At 42.4% G+C, this 16,957-nt stretch overlaps 1 protein-coding gene and 1 non-coding gene across 2 annotated transcripts; one reads left to right on the top strand and one right to left on the bottom strand.

Annotated features, from left to right (window-relative positions):
- The first annotated feature begins 126 nt into the window (after window positions 1-126).
- Window positions 127-208, top strand: trnas-gcu. Its single transcript has one exon. It is a non-coding gene; the product is annotated as a tRNA-Ser (tRNA).
- Window positions 209-1,738: 1,530 nt separating this feature from the next.
- Window positions 1,739-4,738, bottom strand: LOC112231159 (endosialin). The gene has a single exon (XM_024397746.2). It carries the CDS (start codon window positions 4,519-4,521, stop codon window positions 2,437-2,439), a length of 2,085 nt encoding a protein of 694 aa, XP_024253514.1. The 5' UTR covers window positions 4,522-4,738; the 3' UTR covers window positions 1,739-2,436.
- Between the last annotated feature and the right edge of the window lie 12,219 nt (window positions 4,739-16,957).

The following is a 16,957-nucleotide window of genomic DNA, read 5'->3' on the forward strand; positions in this document are numbered from 1 at the left end:
GTATATTCACTACAGTAGTAAACTGGTGCAAATAAATCGAAAAGCAAAGCATAATAGCAAATTATTAACGCGCATAAAATTATTTTCTACCGATAAATTTAGATATTTTCCGCAAATATTCCAACCGACGAGGTGGCCGAGTGGTTAAGGCGATGGACTGCTAATCCATTGTGCTCTGCACGCGTGGGTTCGAATCCCATCCTCGTCGACATATACATTTTTCACCATTACTTTTGCAAGTGTTGCGATGATCTATTAGTCTTTACAAGAATAACGCCGAATTATGAATAATAAGAGTATTTGTATTATAAAGCAAGACAAGTGAAGGCTTTATACAACCTGTTCATATAGTACTCTAAATCCTTGCATACTATAACCATTCTAAATGCCCATATTAATACAGACATCCGTATAATACGGTATTCATAGGAAGTGTTACCAAAATTAGGAAAAAGAAGAATATGGATATGATAACCTATTATAGCACTATTATGTATAGGCTGAGTAAAAGTCCTGATGATTGTGTTTATGTTTAATCTTAAATGTTTAGAAGACACCCACATTATTTTGTTAGTGAAAGTGATACAGTTTTTAATCTGTATGTCATAGTAGAAAACATGGAAATAGTCATATTTTACAAATGTAGGCCTAGACCCTAACTGCGTGGGGGCGCTATTACCTAATAAAAGGCAAAAGGAGGCAGATTTAACTATTTCTCTTGGTGTTGGGTATAGAGAAATTGTAACGGACTATTTTTGTAGCCACTAAAACAAGCTGACCAGACCTCACGCGCGCGTGCGTCCGCGTGTGCCATCGCGCGTGTGTTGATTTTGCCCCCCCACACCAGACCAACTATATTAACTTGGGGACAGGTCAAAAAGCATTCAACATTTATGGCAATTTAGCTAGCTAGTTTATTGTTGCTAGGTAATTTGTCCTGGAATATAAACATTGGTTTGTTATTTTACCTAAAATGCACAAGACAATTAATCCACAGATTAAAGGGTAATCATCCTTCTTCAGGCTTCTTCTTTGGACTTCATATGGTGGTTGGCAACCAATTTAAGGTGCATTACCACTATAGACTGGTGTGTGGAGCTTAGTTCATCTTTCAATCACCCACGTGGGTATATGCTCCTAAAAACCAACGAGGAGATGGGAGAGGTGGGACTTGCACCGCATTAAGCTCCACAAATAGAACCAAGATCTATTTTAGCGCCTACTCAGACGCTCGTTGAATTGCGAGAGCAGTGTGGGTGCAATGATTGAATAACATGTATGTGTACAGTTGGTTCGTTGGACAAAGCCTATGGAGAAATGAATGGCGTTTTTGTAAGGTTTTTGGATAAACACTGAAAATAAGGTGGGCGGTAAACACAGATTTAGGAGATCTTATTTGACATTTTGTTCCATGTGATCATTTTCATCAGCCAACTTCACTTTTTATGAATGTCGAAGCATATATGTTACAAAGAAAAGCACATAAAGGCTTCCTAATTCCTAAAGGACAATGTTAACTGACTGATATTATCTCATAGAACAACAAAATATAAGATCTCCTAAGCCTAGACCTTATATTTGGTGTTGATCCCCGAAACCCTATTCTTTCCCCATTCCTTTAACTCATAGATATGTCTGAACAAACCAGGGGTTTGTTTTCTGTTTTAGGACTACAAGCTGGCTCGCTCTATTCATCATCGTTTTCACGGCATGAGGTGTGTCAGTCAAACAAAACAGAAATGGTTTATTGATTTTATTCAAATCCAATGCATACCCAGTGCAACGAATCTAGAAGGACATAATTCAATTTAGGCCTAACTAACAAAAGTGGGTACACATTACAAATGGCAACACATCCAAATATTCTGCAATTGGAGCATTTTGCTTGCACAGTGTTTCTTCTCAATAAATGTTATGGGCTTGTTTCTCATCTAGGTTTCTTAAATTAATACTTTGAAGTTTATTCTGTTGATTATCAGTAACCTCAATAACGAGGTCTACAATACACTTTAGCACCTGCTAAATTAATAATTGTTTAAGACATTTTTTCTGATGGTGGTGAAATAAGCACTAGCAGTGAAATATGAACCCCTTCCTCTCGATAGTCATCTCCCCTGTCTTCAGAAGCACTAGCAGTGAAATATGAAACCCTTCCTCTCGATAGTCATCTCCCCTGTCTTCAGAAGCATTTATCAGATCTTTACAACACCTAAAAAACAGCACTTCATTTATGTTGTCATAATTAATAAGCACTATTTGTAGATTAACTTCAGACAGAGACACTAGAATGTTCCGCAGGAGTATGCAGGGGTTCAGTTTCACTGTGATAGCAGCAGAGGCCATCAGATGGGTGGTCTGGATCCTGTTCTTTATTTAACCCTTTATCCCCCCCCTATTCAGAACTGTTCATTAAAAAGTCAGTATGCCCTCTATTGGTCAAGCAGGAGATTTCGCCTTGTTCTTGTCCTCTGATTTGGAGGTGACGATCCAGCGGTAACAGTCAGTGATTCTCTTGTTTTGTTCTACAGCACAGCTAGTGCAGTACACAATGCCCAGAGCCAGCATCACCACAATGAAAACACACAGGGGCACCAGGAGTGCTACGAGAAGCCAGCTCTTGTCCTGCTTCCTTTTGCCCTTACTGTCAGGCCGCTCTGCCCCTAATGCGAATGCTGTTGTTTGGGCTGGAAGTGGGACTCTGAGTGTGATGGTGGGGGTGGTGGCGGCCTTAATCTCAGAGTTACTGTCTGGGGTTTCTACCACTCTCCCAGCCCCCCTGTCATTCTGGACTGCTGGGTGGTGGCTGTCACTAACGCTGGGCACCACTGAGGGATCACCTGCTTGGCTTTGAGTGACATCATCTTCCTGGGAGGATGAGCTGGGCAAGGGTGTGACAGTGTTCTGAGCGGGCTTTCTCCGTGTGAGAACATCCCAGTGTGAGTTATGGTCATTCGACGGCCTGTGTGGAACCGGCATAGAGGCTGTCTTCTCAGTAGGAAGCATCTCAAGGCTGGTCTGCTCTGTCAGCCACTCCAAAGCTGTGGTGTCAGTAACCCAGTCTGGGAATTCGGGGACCCAGGAGAAAGAGGTTTGGTAGGATGAGGTAGCTGTGGATGAATACTCATGTTCACCCTCTGGAATGGCCATACAGGAATACTGGTCTGACTGCAGCTCGTACCCTGCCTCACAATAGCACTCAAACCCACCCACATAGTTGAGACACTTCTGGTGGCAGCTTGTGGAGATCTGACAATCATCGATGTCCTGGCATAAGCCTGGATCATCGGGCAGCTCAGTGAAGCCTTGGCGGCAGTGGCAGGCATAGGAACCAGGGGTGTTCTCACATCTGTGTGCACAGCTGCTGGAATCTTTGCATTCATCGACATCCACACATTCTCCGTCTTCATCAGGCTCGTAGCCCTCATTGCAGCGACACTCAAATGTCCCAGGAGCATTTACACAGATATGAGGGCAGGGCGCCTGCAGACACTCATCAACATCCAGGCAGTTGCGTCCACCAGGTGCCAACAGGTAACCATTTGGACATTTGCAGCGGAATCCTTTAGTATTCTCTTCACAGTCAAACTCACAGTTGGCCGTGCCACAGGAATGGTTCGGCTGGCAGGTCTGGCCGTCCTCTGCCAGTGTGAAGCCTTCAGAACACTCACAGTAATAGTGTGTGTCAGCATTCTGACAGAAATGCTCACAGCCACCATTTTCCTCTTCACACCAGTCCTGGGGTCCATCAGAACAGAGGGGGGCATCCTTTGACCAGCCCACACTCCCATCCTCCCTCAGCATGCAAAGAACAGACTGGTCCCCTAAGCTGTCTTCATTATCTGGGCAGGGCAAGGTGGCTACTGAACCAAAGGGGATGTGAGTGAGGATGGTGCTGAGCAGGTTGAAAGGGGTGGTATACAGTGCAGGTCCCCCTCCCTCACTCTTCAGAGAAGGGCACATCCCCCGGTAGTTGTAGTGACACATGAATCCATCCACAGCCAGTGAGCAGGAGCCATCCAGCCATTTGAAGTTGTCGTGTTGCTCCCGGGTGTCAGCAGCAGTGTTGACGCTTATGACGACACAGCGGGGTGCGGCACAGGTACTAGGTGAATCCGCTCTCAGCCAGTTTCTGTACTGGGTGTCCTGTTCACCTGTGATCCATTGGAATCCCCTGAGTGGGCGTGTGGCAGAGCACTGCCTGGGCTGGCGATGGAGCCCAATCCACAGTCTGACCCTGGCCCGAGGGCCGCGCTGCTCCACTGACGAAAGGAGCTCATGGACCATAGCCGCTTCCTCAGAACTCTTTAGGGTTGCCAGGGAACCTCGTTTGTCCTTGCAGAACCTTGCAGATTCTCGAAAAGTCTTACGTTGGAAATAGACGGCGTAGCAGCCATCTGCAGTGCAGAGGGCATCTTGTTCCTGCAGCTCTTGTCCCAGAGTCCAGGGAGGCCAGCAGGCACACAAGACTGCCAGAAGAGCACAGGAGCGCAAGGCACAGCTCATCTCCCCCATCTGTACCATTGTCTTTTCTCACCTAACTACACCTCTCTCTAAGTAATACTTTTTTTCTTTCTGCTTTTTTTTTAATACTCCACAACTTTTCCCCAAACAAAACTATTCTCTTACATTTAGTCAGAGGCCTTTCTCCTGAGCTCCCTGCTGGTCTACCTCTGCCTTGGTAGCAGCATTCTAACTGATCCGCAGGAGAAAGAAAAGAGACGGGAGGGAGGGGAGAAAGAAAGAAGGAGGGTATGTAAAGGAAAAAGGATTGTGTGTTTTTGGAAGAGGGGCTGGGTGATGACTGACTGTGTGGAGGAGGGGCGGGGGGGCTGGGTAATGACTGACTGTGTGGAGGAGGGGGGGGGCTGCTGTGCTGGATGATGGTTTTCTCTTGTGCCGTATGGTTTTCATAACTTTAAGGGAATGACTCGCAACCCTGATACCAACCACCCCCCACCACAACAATTTCTTCAGCTCTAGCCACAATAATAGAAACTGATTCATTTTCCCAGTTTCTCAGACGGATAAAGAGTGGAGACTGTCAAAACTTATAATTGTTTTTGTTCTAATGACCGATCTTTCCTACAGTCTAGTCGTTTCCATTCTCTTTCTGTTGTATATTCAACCGTGAAAACAAACCATCTCAGGTACTGAATTCCATGTCCAGATTATCGTAAAAAATCGTCTCTCTTTTTCAAACGTCTGTTGGCTGTTACGTTTAGAGAGTTTACATGTGGCTGGATTTATCCCCCCAAAAAAAAAACCAAATATGATGAATAGATGTTCATTCTTGACACACTCATGATGCCTCGAGATGTGAAACATTGGTACAGTGTTGGATGATTGGGTCAAGATGTGTGACTATGCAGGTTTACATAATCTGTGGGAAATGGAAAGTATGCAGACAAATAGTTTGTGTGCAGAGCTTTATAGGGTCAGGATGAAAAGGAGCAAGGGAATTCACTGTGGCGTTACCAATACAATAGCCAATGTACCAGTTTACAGGTTATCCAACAGTCACAGAGTTCAAGCAATGGCTGTTTTTGTTCTCTTTGTCTATTTTCCAACCATCTCTAAATTAAGTCCACCTTTGGTTTCCAATACTGTGGGACTCACTACTGCATCACTGTCACAGCAGGTATTAGCTTGATATTTTTGACCATCCCTGGGGCAAAATACAGTATGTTTCAAACAGTCTGAAATCGTACTGGTCTTTTCCAAGTCAAACAATTCTGGTTCAGGACAATATCCTTCCAGATGGCTACCAGATCGTATTTTCCATAATGCTAGTAGGCTAGATACAGTACCGTGCCAAGGGCTTAGTATAATACACATAGAAGAATATGTCTTTCCTGCTGTTGACATCTGGGTGAATTTGTATCGTGGGTTATTTCAGGCACATGACCTTCTGAGATGCCACAGATGTCAAAACACACTTAACAGATCAGTATCAAAACACTGTTTGAATATCTGTTTTTTTTGGTCATCATTTCATCTTCATTTTGGAATGACCAATGTGAAGGTCCGGTTAGCCCTTGTCTGTTGACATAGTGATAGGAAACTGATCAATACAGTGTCTGCTCCTCCAATCACTGAGTGTTTAGGCCTACAATACAGTGTCTGCTCCTCCAATCACTGAGTGTTTAGGCCTACAATACAGTGTCTGCTCCTCCAATCACTGAGTGTTTAGGCCTATGCCTACACACTCATTGAGGTCATCTGGGGCATCAGCTCAGTTCCAGATGTCTATCAGATTGACCTGCTCTGCTGGATTGAGTTTCAGTGCAAACAAATAGGAAACTTGAGCCTTATGAGGTCACTTCCTGCTCCAGGTCAACTCTGCAGAACTTATCGAGCATGCATTCCTTTTAATCTCTTTTTTTTTTTTTTAATTTTTTTTTTTAACAAGTTATTTTCTTGATTGTTTTATAAATGAATACATCCATTCTGCAGCTTGAGCTGCCCACACCTGGTGTTGATGAACACATGACCAAAAAAACAAATAACTTACTCATAATAAGTTAATGATAACTAAATAAATAATGTTTGTTAGCTTGACTATCACTGATTTGGCAACACTGAATAATTTATCTTTACATAGTTTGAAACTGTGAGTGCAGCTTTAATTGAAGTTATCCTAACACTGGCTGTCAGAGGAAGGCCTTAAAAATTGTCAAAGACTCCAGTCACCCTAGTCATAGACTGTTCTCTCTGCTACGCACGGCATGCGGTACAGGAGCGACAAGTCTAGGTCCAAGAGGCTTCTAAACAGCTTCTACCCCCAGGCCATAAGACTCCTGAACACCTAATCAAATGGCTACCCCAAACTATTTGCATTACTCCCCCTTTTACGCTGCTGCTACTCTCTGTTATTATCTATGCACAGTCACTTTAATAACTCTACCTACATGTACATATTACCTCAATTACCTCGACTAACCGGTGCTCCTGCCCATTGACTCTGTACCGGTACCCCCTGTAAATAGCCTCGCTATGGTTGTTTTACTGCTGCTCTTTAATTATTTGTTACTATTTTGTTGTTGTATTTTTCTTAAAACTGCATTGTTAAAAATAAAATTTGATTAGATTATTCTGTTCTTTGGGATTTGTTTAGCTTGGCTGACATGGCGCACATAATTCACAAGGTCAGCAGCATGTATTCCTGTTATGTCATATCAGTGATCCAGAACCAGCTATGTTTGAACTGTTGGACATGGAGCCAAGTAACAGAAGTAACAGGACTCAAATGCGCTATGGTTTGTGTGAATAAAACCCAACACGGTGGTTGATTTTTTACATTCATTCTGTATTCTGTAAACTTGTGTGAACAGTGTGTGAAGAGAACGTTTTGTTCTTTTTTAGTCATGAGAAAGACTTGTTTCTCCACAAACTAAGGCTTGGATCAATCTATGAATTAGCTAGCCAACCAATAGGAATGGTAAAACAATGAAGCCACTGAGAGCAGACCTCTGCCCAAGTACACACCAGACTAGACTATTTATCTATACCCATCTGGGACACTGACCAAAAATGAAGGGGTGTTCAGCTCCACATCTTTCCTCCTGACCTTACCGTTGCAGTAGCAGCATGGAGGACACCAGGACTTTATAAATCTGACCAGCTCTCAGACAGAGCCCAGAGACCCACGGGGACCTCTCTGGCGTAGCTCTCAGACAGAGGAAAGAAAGATTGTCTGTGGCAGGAAGAGAGTCTTGTGGTAGGGATGGCTCTTTCTTCCTCTCTTTCTCACACTATTTCTCCCTCTTATTCCCTCTCTTTCTCCCTCTCTTTTCCCCTCTCTTTCTCCGTCTATTTCTCCTTCTTTCTCCCTCTTTCTCCCTCTCTTTCTCACTTTATTTCTCCCTCTCTTTCTCCCTCTCTTTCTCACTTTATTTCTCCCTGTCTTTCTCCCTCTCTTTCTCCCTCTCTTTCTCCTTCTTTCTCCCTCTTTCTCACTTTCTTTCTCCCTCTCTTTCTCCCTCTCTTTCTCACTTTATTTCTCCCTGTCTTTCTCCCTCTCTTTCTCCCTCTCTTTCTCCTTCTTTCTCCCTCTCTTTCTCCCTCTATTTCTCCCTCTCTTTCTTCCTCTTTCTTCCTCTCTTTCTCCCTCTATTTCTCCTCTCTTTCTCCCTCTCTTTCTCCCTCTCTTTCTCCCTCTCTTTCTCCCTCTCTTTCTCACTTTATTTCTCCCTGTCTTTCTCCCTCTCTTTCTCCCTTTCGTTTCCCTCTCTTTCTCTCTCTCTTTCTCACTTTATTTCTCCCTCTCTTTCTCCATTTCTTACTCTGCCTGGCTTTCCAATTAGTCTGCATGAGAGTCTCAGATATGTTAGCCCCTCCTGCTTCCAAAGAGCCAAAATCCAGCCTTCACCGTTTTCAGTGAGGAGTTCTGGAGTTGCATTATGGAATTGCAATAGATAGAACAGACATGGTTCTATATATTCCATTCTATATATTCCACGTATATGTGAATATGCTGAGACCTAGCATCCTATTGAAAATGTCCCAGGTGTAGTATAAACTGCCACGACCTCTCTTATACCCTCTCCTCCTCTTTCTGTCCTCACCATTAATGCATGTAGCATGTGTTGCTCTTATTGCTGCTTGTGTGGAAATCATATGTTGCCTCTGTCTCTATGGACCTGGCAGCCAGTTTACACACACCTCAGACCTTGTCTGATATGCAGTGCAGTGCTAAGGCACAATAGATTAAAACGTTGCCTTTTATTGTGATTGATGGCTTGCTTTTGTCCAACTATTCCTACTGTATGTATGAACCCTGGAGATATTAAAGTAGTTCAGGTTCTCAGACTGGTTCCACCTGTTTTTAGTTACTCAGTAGACCTTCTCTGAGTCTCAGTATTCTCAGCTGATCTTTATAGTTGTTTTTTAAATTTTTAAATCATGTAATTTTTGTCATCATTTATTCATAATTTCATATTTGGATATTCTAATTTACAGGTGTCTTGTTCCTTGACTTTTCTGACAAAAGGGCAAAGTTCAGGCTCAAAATCAGCCGTCTTGTAAAGATGTAAACCATATCACTGTTTGCTTGTGTTGGTCAGACCGCCCATGTCCTTCATGTTGGCTTCCAGGCACCATGCATCAGCCGCCCGAGGACTCCCATTAGACATACTGAAACAATTAACTACAGCCATGTGGTCAACTAATGGTAGGGAACAAATTCCCATTGATTTTGTTATGGGGTAAAGGAAAAAGAAGATAATTATATCCACGTCTTATACTACACTGTCTCAAACCGTTTGCAATTCATAAGCAAATGTTTTCAGGCTACCTCTCAACAAATACATTGAGCTCCAAAAGTATTGGGACAGTGATAATGTTGTTGTTTTGTCTCTATACTGACTATGAGGTTAAAGTGTCGACCTCATTCCAAATCCAAAATGCTGCAGTACAGAGCCAAAACAACATTAAAAAACTTTTGGAGCTCACTGTAATTACACATTCAGATGCATTAAAGGTACAATGCAGCCATTTTTATCTCAATATCAAATGATTTCTAGGTAACAATTAAGTACCTTACTGTGATTGCTTTAAATTAAAATGGTTTTAAAAAATCTACCAAATTAGCTTCTTACCAGAGAGCAATTTCTCAAGCAAGAATTTTTCTAGGATTGTCTGTGAGTGGTCTGAGTGGGGAGGGGAAAACTGAAAACTAGCTGTTATCGGCAGAGGTTTGGAACTCTCTTCCTTATTGGTCTATTAACTAATTTACCGCCTGGTGATGTCACCTTGCAGGCAAAACTCCATCCCACCAAAGCAGGCTGAAATTTCAGTCGGTCTTTTCAAACAGCTCTTACACTAGGAAATTAAAATACAGTGCCTTGCGAAAGTATTCGCCCCCCTTGAACTTTGCGACCTTTTGCCACATTTCAGGCTTCAAACATAAAGATATAAAACTGTATTTTTTTGTGAAGAATCAACAACAAGTGGGACACAATCATGAAGTGGAACGACATTTATTGGATATTTCAAACTTTTTTAACAAATCAAAAACTGAAAAATTGGGCGTGCAAAATTATTCAGCCCCTTTACTTTCAGTGCAGCAAACTCTTTCCAGAAGTTCAGTGAGGATCTCTGAATGATCCAATGTTGACCTAAATGACTAATGATGATAAATACAATCCACCTGTGTGTAATCAAGTCTCCGTATAAATGCACCTGCACTGTGATAGTCTCAGAGGTCCGTTAAAAGCGCAGAGAGCATCATGAAGAACAAGGAACACACCAGGCAGGTCCGAGATACTGTTGTGAAGAAGTTTAAAGCCGGATTTGGATACAAAAAGATTTCTCAAGCTTTAAACATCCCAAGGAGCACTGTGCAAGCGATAATATTGAAATGGAAGGAGTATCAGACCACTGCAAATCTACCAAGACCTGGCCGTCCCTCTAAACTTTGAGCTCATACAAGGAGAAGACTGATCAGAGATGCAGCCAAGAGGCCCATGATCACTCTGGATGAACTGCAGAGATCTACAGCTGAGGTGGGAGACTCTGTCCATAGGACAACAATCAGTCGTATATTGCACAAATCTGGCCTTTATGGAAGAGTGGCAAGAAGAAAGCCATTTCTTAAAGATATCCATAAAAAGTGTTGTTTACATTTTGCCACCAGCCACCTGGGAGACACACCAAACATGTGGAAGAAGGTGCTCTGGTCAGATGAAACCAAAATTGAACTTTTTGGCAACAAGCAAAACGTTATGTTTGGCGTAAAAGCAACACAGCTCATCACCCTGAACACATCATCCCCACTGTCAAACATGGTGGTGGCAGCATCATGGTTTGGGCCTGCTTTTCTTCAGCAGGGACAGGGAAGATGGTTAAAATTGATGGGAAGATGGATGGAGCCAAATACAGGACCATTCTGGAAGAAAACCTGATGGAGTCTGCAAAAGACCTGAGACTGGGACGGATATTTGTCTTCCCACAAGACAATGATCCAAAACATAAAGCAAAATCTACAATGGAATGGTTCAAAAATAAACATATCCAGGTGTTAGAATGGCCAAGTCAAAGTCCAGACCTGAATCCAATTGAGAATCTGTGGAAAGAACTGAAAACTGCTGTTCACAAATGCTCTCCATCCAACCTCACTGAGCTCGAGCTGTTTTGCAAGGAGGAATGGGAAAAAAATTCAGTCTCTCGATGTGCAAAACTGATAGAGACATACCCCAAGCGACTTACAGCTGTAATCGCAGCAAAAGGTGGCGCTACAAAGTATTAACTTAAGGGGGCTGAATAATTTTGCACGCCCAATTTTTCCGTTTTTGATTTGTTAAAAAAGTTTGAAATATCCAATAAATGTCGTTCCACTTCATGATTGTGTCCCACTTGTTGTTGATTCTTCACAAAAAAATACAGTTTTATATCTTTATGTTTGAAGCCTGAAATGTGGCAAAAGGTCGCAAAGTTCAAGGGGGCCGAATACTTTCGCAAGGCACTGTAACTTTTACAATTTCACAGTATTATTCCAACTTCACAGTCTGGAAATATATATAAAACGTTTTTGACTGCAACGGGCCTTTACTAAAATAGAGACCAAGCAGTTATTCAACTCTGAAATCTTGACCGTGAACAAAAGTTTCAGAGAGTTAATGTGTACATTGTGGAATTCCCTGTTTATTCCACCAGGTCCTAGAGGTCCCATCAGGGTGGGAGTGACAACATAATAGAGTCATAATGACCTCCATAAAATAGGACCCTAATGTCCACACCATAGAATGACATTTAATGATAGGTTCTCTATGGTCCACACAGCTAGCTGAGGCTGCTGATATAGTGAGTGTACAAATACATCTAGGCCCCTGAACTTCTGGTAGGACATATGAGTAGAGGGTACTGACTATATCTGCCTATTTTTTTAACCTGCTTTTTTAAATTAAACTTGGCAAGTCAGTTAAGAACAAATTCGTATTTACAATGACGGCCTATAAAAGATGACCATATTATAGTGTAATGAGACGTGTTTATGTTTTGAGTGCTGAGATGAAAGCCACCAGAAATGCAGACACTACCCCCCAGTCTTAACTCTGTTCAGTCTCAATTCTTGCAAAACGAGAGGAAAATGAAGAACCTCCTCTACTTGCAGTGCTCGATACTTCCCAGATAGTTTGAGTGTTTTTTTTTTACCAGACTCAGATTCCTGGCCAACACTGAAATCTCTATCTGACACAGTGTGGTATATCTGTTTCCATCATCAACATTTTTAGCTGTCAAGACTTGTCTTTGGTGGAAAATTAGGTCATGCTTTATGTTTGTGAGGGTTGCTGAGATTTATAAAGATTGTCCTACTTGAGCAGTATACTGATTTGTTCTGTCTTTCAACTGTGAAGAGGTCATTTAAATGTCTGATTACAACAATTACAACAATATCATCACAACCTCTTTTCCACATGGGATTTTGTCAACGCATTTGAGATGGGCTCTTGCTGAAATGTTGATGTCATCTTTATAGTTACATGTACATGCTCTACTCACAGTTGCACATGTTTTATTTCACAACACTGAAGTATGGGATGTAGTATTTCATGTTTTGTGTACTGGATAGATTTCAGAGGTTTATCATTTCAGTAAGCCTGTTAGCCCTATGCTGTACCAGTAATACAGATTTAGGAGACACCACACCCCGTCTCAGCTAACTCTGGAGATCCCTTCCATCTTCACTGAGTTGAGGAAATCTCCATTTCGTTTTTTTGCACTTTATGTATCGAATAATCTTCAAAGCCTCTAGGGAAATTCAGATGTCTGATTGTGGACCTTTTTACTGACACATTTGTTTGTTTTCTATGATTGTGTTATGCTTTTCGTGTATTGACGTGTATAGTGATGTGTGTAGGGATGTGTATAGTGTATTTTGATGTGTATATTGTATATTGATGTGTATAGTGTATACTGAAGTGTATAGTGTACAGTACTGTGCAAAAGTTTTAGGCAGGTTTGAATAACTGCTGTAAAGTAAGAATGCTTTAAAAAAAAATAGACATGTTAATAGATTATATTTATCAATTAACTAAATGCAAAGTGAGTGAACAGAAGAAAAATCTAAATCAAATCCATATTTGGTGTGACCACCCTTTTCCTTCATAACAGCATCAATTCTTGTAGGTACACCTGCACAAAGTCAGGGATTTTGTAGGTATATAGTCAGGTGTATGATTAAACAATTATACCAAACAGGTGCTAATGATCATCAATTCAATATGTAGGTTGAAACACAATCATTAACTGAAACAGAAACAGCTGTGTAGGAGGAATCAAACTGGGTGCGGAACAGCCAAACTCAGTGAACAAGGTCAGCCATAATATTACAACACATATTATAGCTGAACTCAAATGTGCTGGTTGATAAAATACCTGTATTTATGGGAAAGATGTTTGAAAAGGGTATTTTGTTCTTAAATGATATTGTAAATTGGAATGGTAGAGTTATGTCTTTCATGGAGTTATCAGAATTATACAGGAAGGTCTGCTCAGTCCAAGAGTACAACCAATTGATTACAGCATTGCCCCAAAAATGGAGGAGGCAGGTGTCAGCGGGAGGAGGTAGGGAACTGGTCTGTCTGCCCAATATAAAGGATCAAAACTGGAGGAGGCAGGTGGCAACAGGAGGAGGTAGGGAACTGGTCTGTCTGCCCAATATAAAGGATCAAAACTGGTAGAGGAATAAAAATAGCATAAATAGGAAAGTATACCATTTTCAATTGAGGACCAATATGTTGACATCTGTGCCATACAGATTGTAAAATAGTTGGGAAGAGATTTTTGATGTACTGCTTCCATGGTCCAGGGTGTATGAGTTGATATATAAAACAACGCAAGATTCAAGACTTCGTGCTTTTCAGCTAAAATTATTATATAGAATTCTTGCCACCAACAAATGTGAATATTTGGGGCATAAAATCATCGAAGCTCTGCAGATTTTGTTGTGAGGATACAGAATCAATAGACCATTTATTTTAGTATTGCCCTCAGGTAGCCTGTTTCTGGTCTCAGGTTCAGGAATGGCTGAAAATGATCTAAAATTGACCCTAGAAATAGTAAGGTTGGGAGATCTGGAGAGACCGGGTCAGTCAATTACTGATATACTAATACTCTTAGTAAAAGTATTTATCTTCAACATGCAGCCTGTGGATTCTATTCAATTAGATAGATTGAAATTGTATGTTAAACATCATAGTTGAAGTATATATGTTGCGTAGAAATCCGAAGAGGGTGGCCAGCAGAGATAGGTGGGATGGGCTGAGGGAAGCTGAGGGTTGGAATGTGGAATTGGAGACACGTGGGAGTAGAGTTGCTGGGCGGGAGATAGAATGATGGTCAAAGATAAAGTATAAAAAAGTCCAAATCAAAGGAAAAATAAAACATAATAAAAAGTAAGGCACAAAGACACTTAGGGGCAGTGTTTTTACAACCAATGCCGGTTTGCCTGAGGCTGATGCCGTGCAGGCGTTTGTACACATGCATATACATACACTCTCATTCAAATGCACACATACACAAACACACACATATGTAAATAGTGCCAGACATGCACACAAACATATACAGTTGGCCTTGCTGTTATGATTTAGTTGTCCTTGATGTCTTTATTTTTTTGCATTATTGTTTTCTTTTGTCTTTTCCTTTTTTCTCATGAGTTCCCAATGTTGGTGCATTTGGGGAGATCGCGAACCCTGAACTGTTCGTGTCCCTGTTTTTTATGGTCTGTCAACTCAACTATGCAAGAAAACACAGGAATTGGGGTACATAAAAATAGCAGCAGGTGCTCTTGACTGATGAGTCAAAATCTGAAATATTTGGCCGTAACAGAAGGCAGTTTGTTCGCCGAAGGGTTGGAGAGCGCTACACGAATGAGTGTCTGCAGGCAACTGTGAAATATGGTGGAGGTTCCTTGCAAGTTTGGGGCTGCATTTCTGCAAATGGAGTTGGGGATTTGGTCAGAATTAATGGTCTCCTCAATGCTGAGAAGTACAGGCAGATACTTATCCATCACGCAAAACAATCAGGGAGGCATCTGATTGGCCCCAAATTTATTCTGCAGGATAACAACGACCCCACACATACAGCAAAAGTCATTAAGAACTATCTTCAGCGTGAAGAAGAACAAGGAGTCCTGGAAGTGATGGTATGGCCCCAACAGATTCCTGATCTCAACATCATCGAGTCTGTCTGCGATTACATGAAGAGAGAGAAGCACCTGAGGCTGCCTAAATCCACAGAAGAACTGTGGTTAGTTCTCCAAGATGTCTGGGCCAACCTACCTGCCGAGTTCCTTCAAAAACTGTATGCAGGTGTACCTAAATCAAATCAAATCAAATCAAATTTTATTTGTCACATACACATGGTTAGCAGATGTTAATGCGAGTGTAGCGAAATGCTTGTCCTTCTAGTTCCGACAATGCAGTAATAACCAACAAGTAATCTAGCTAACAATTCCAAAACTACTACCTTATAGACACAAGTGTAAGGGGATAAAGAATATGTACATAAAGATATATGAATGAGTGATGGTAGAGAGCGGCATAGGCAAGATACAGTAGATGGCATTGAGTGCAGTATATACATATGAGATGAGTATGTAAACAAAGTGGCATAGTTAAAGTGGCTAGTGATACATGTATTACATAAAGATGCAGTAGATGATATAGAGTACAGTATATACGTATACATATGAGATGAATAATGTAGGGTATGTAAACATTATATTAGGTAGCATTGTTTAAAGTGGCTAGTGACATATTTTACATAATTTCCCATCAATTCCCATTATTAAAGTGGCTGGAGTTGAGTCAGTGTGTTGGCAGCAGCCACTCAATGTTGGTGGTGGCTGTTTAACAGTCTGATGGCCTTGAGATAGAAGCTGTTTTTCAGTCTCTCGGTCCCAGCTTTGATGCACCTGTACTGACCTCGCCTTCTGGACGATAGCGGGGTGAACAGGCAGTGGCTCGGGTGGTTGTTGTCCTTGATGATCTTCATGGCCTTCCTGTGACATCGGGTGGTGTAGGTGTCCTGGAGGGCAGGTAGTTTGCCCCCGGTGATGCGTTGTGCAGACCTCACTACCCTCTGGAGAGCCTTACGGTTGTGGGCGGAGCAGTTGCCGTACCAGGCGGTGATACAGCCCGACAGGATGCTCTCAATTGTGCATCTGTAGAAGTTTGTGAGTGCCTTTGGTAACAAGCCGAATTTCTTCAGCCTCCTGAGGTTGAAGAGGCGCTGCTGCGCCTTCTTCACGATGCTGTCTGTGTGAGTGGACCAATTCAGTTTATCTGTGATGTGTACGCCGAGGAACTTAAAACTTACTACCCTCTCCACTACTGTTCCATCGATGTGGATAGGGGGGGTGTTCCCTCTGCTGTTTCCTGAGGTCCACAATCATCTCCTTAGTTTTGTTGACGTTGAGTGTGAGGTTATTTTCCTGACACCACACTCCGAGGGCCCTCACCTCCTCCCTGTAGGCCGTCTCGTCGTTGTTGGTAATCAAGCCTACCACTGTTGTGTCGTCCGCAAACTTGATGATTGAGTTGGAGGCGTGCGTGGCCACGCAGTCGTGGGTGAACAGGGAGTACAGGAGAGGGCTCAGAACGCACCCTTGTGGGGCCCCAGTGTTGAGGATCAGCGGGGTGGAAATGTTGTTGCCTACCCTCACCACCTGGGGCGTCCCGTCAGGAAGTCCAGTACCCAGTTGCACAGGGCGGGGTCGAGACCCAGGGTCTCGAGCTTGATGACGAGCTTGGAGGGCACTATGGTTTAAATGCCGAGCTGTAGTCGATGAACAGCATTCTCACATAGGTATTCCTCTTGTCCAGATGGGTTAGGGCAGTGTGCAGTGTGGTTGAGATTGCATCGACTGTGGACCTATTTGGGCGGTAAGCAAATTGGAGTGGGTCTAGGGTGTCAGGTAGGGTGGAGGTGATATGGTCCTTGACTAGTCTCTCAA

The sequence above is a fragment of the Oncorhynchus tshawytscha genome, linkage group LG33, assembly GCF_018296145.1.
Source record: "Oncorhynchus tshawytscha isolate Ot180627B linkage group LG33, Otsh_v2.0, whole genome shotgun sequence".
NCBI classification, from domain to species: domain Eukaryota; kingdom Metazoa; phylum Chordata; class Actinopteri; order Salmoniformes; family Salmonidae; genus Oncorhynchus; species Oncorhynchus tshawytscha.

What these genes read in the sequence shown, in the direction of transcription:
- LOC112231159 (XM_024397746.2), bottom strand. Translation starts at nt 4,521, where the DNA reads ATGGTACAGATGGGGGAGATGAGCTGTGCCTTGCGCTCCTGTGCTCTT.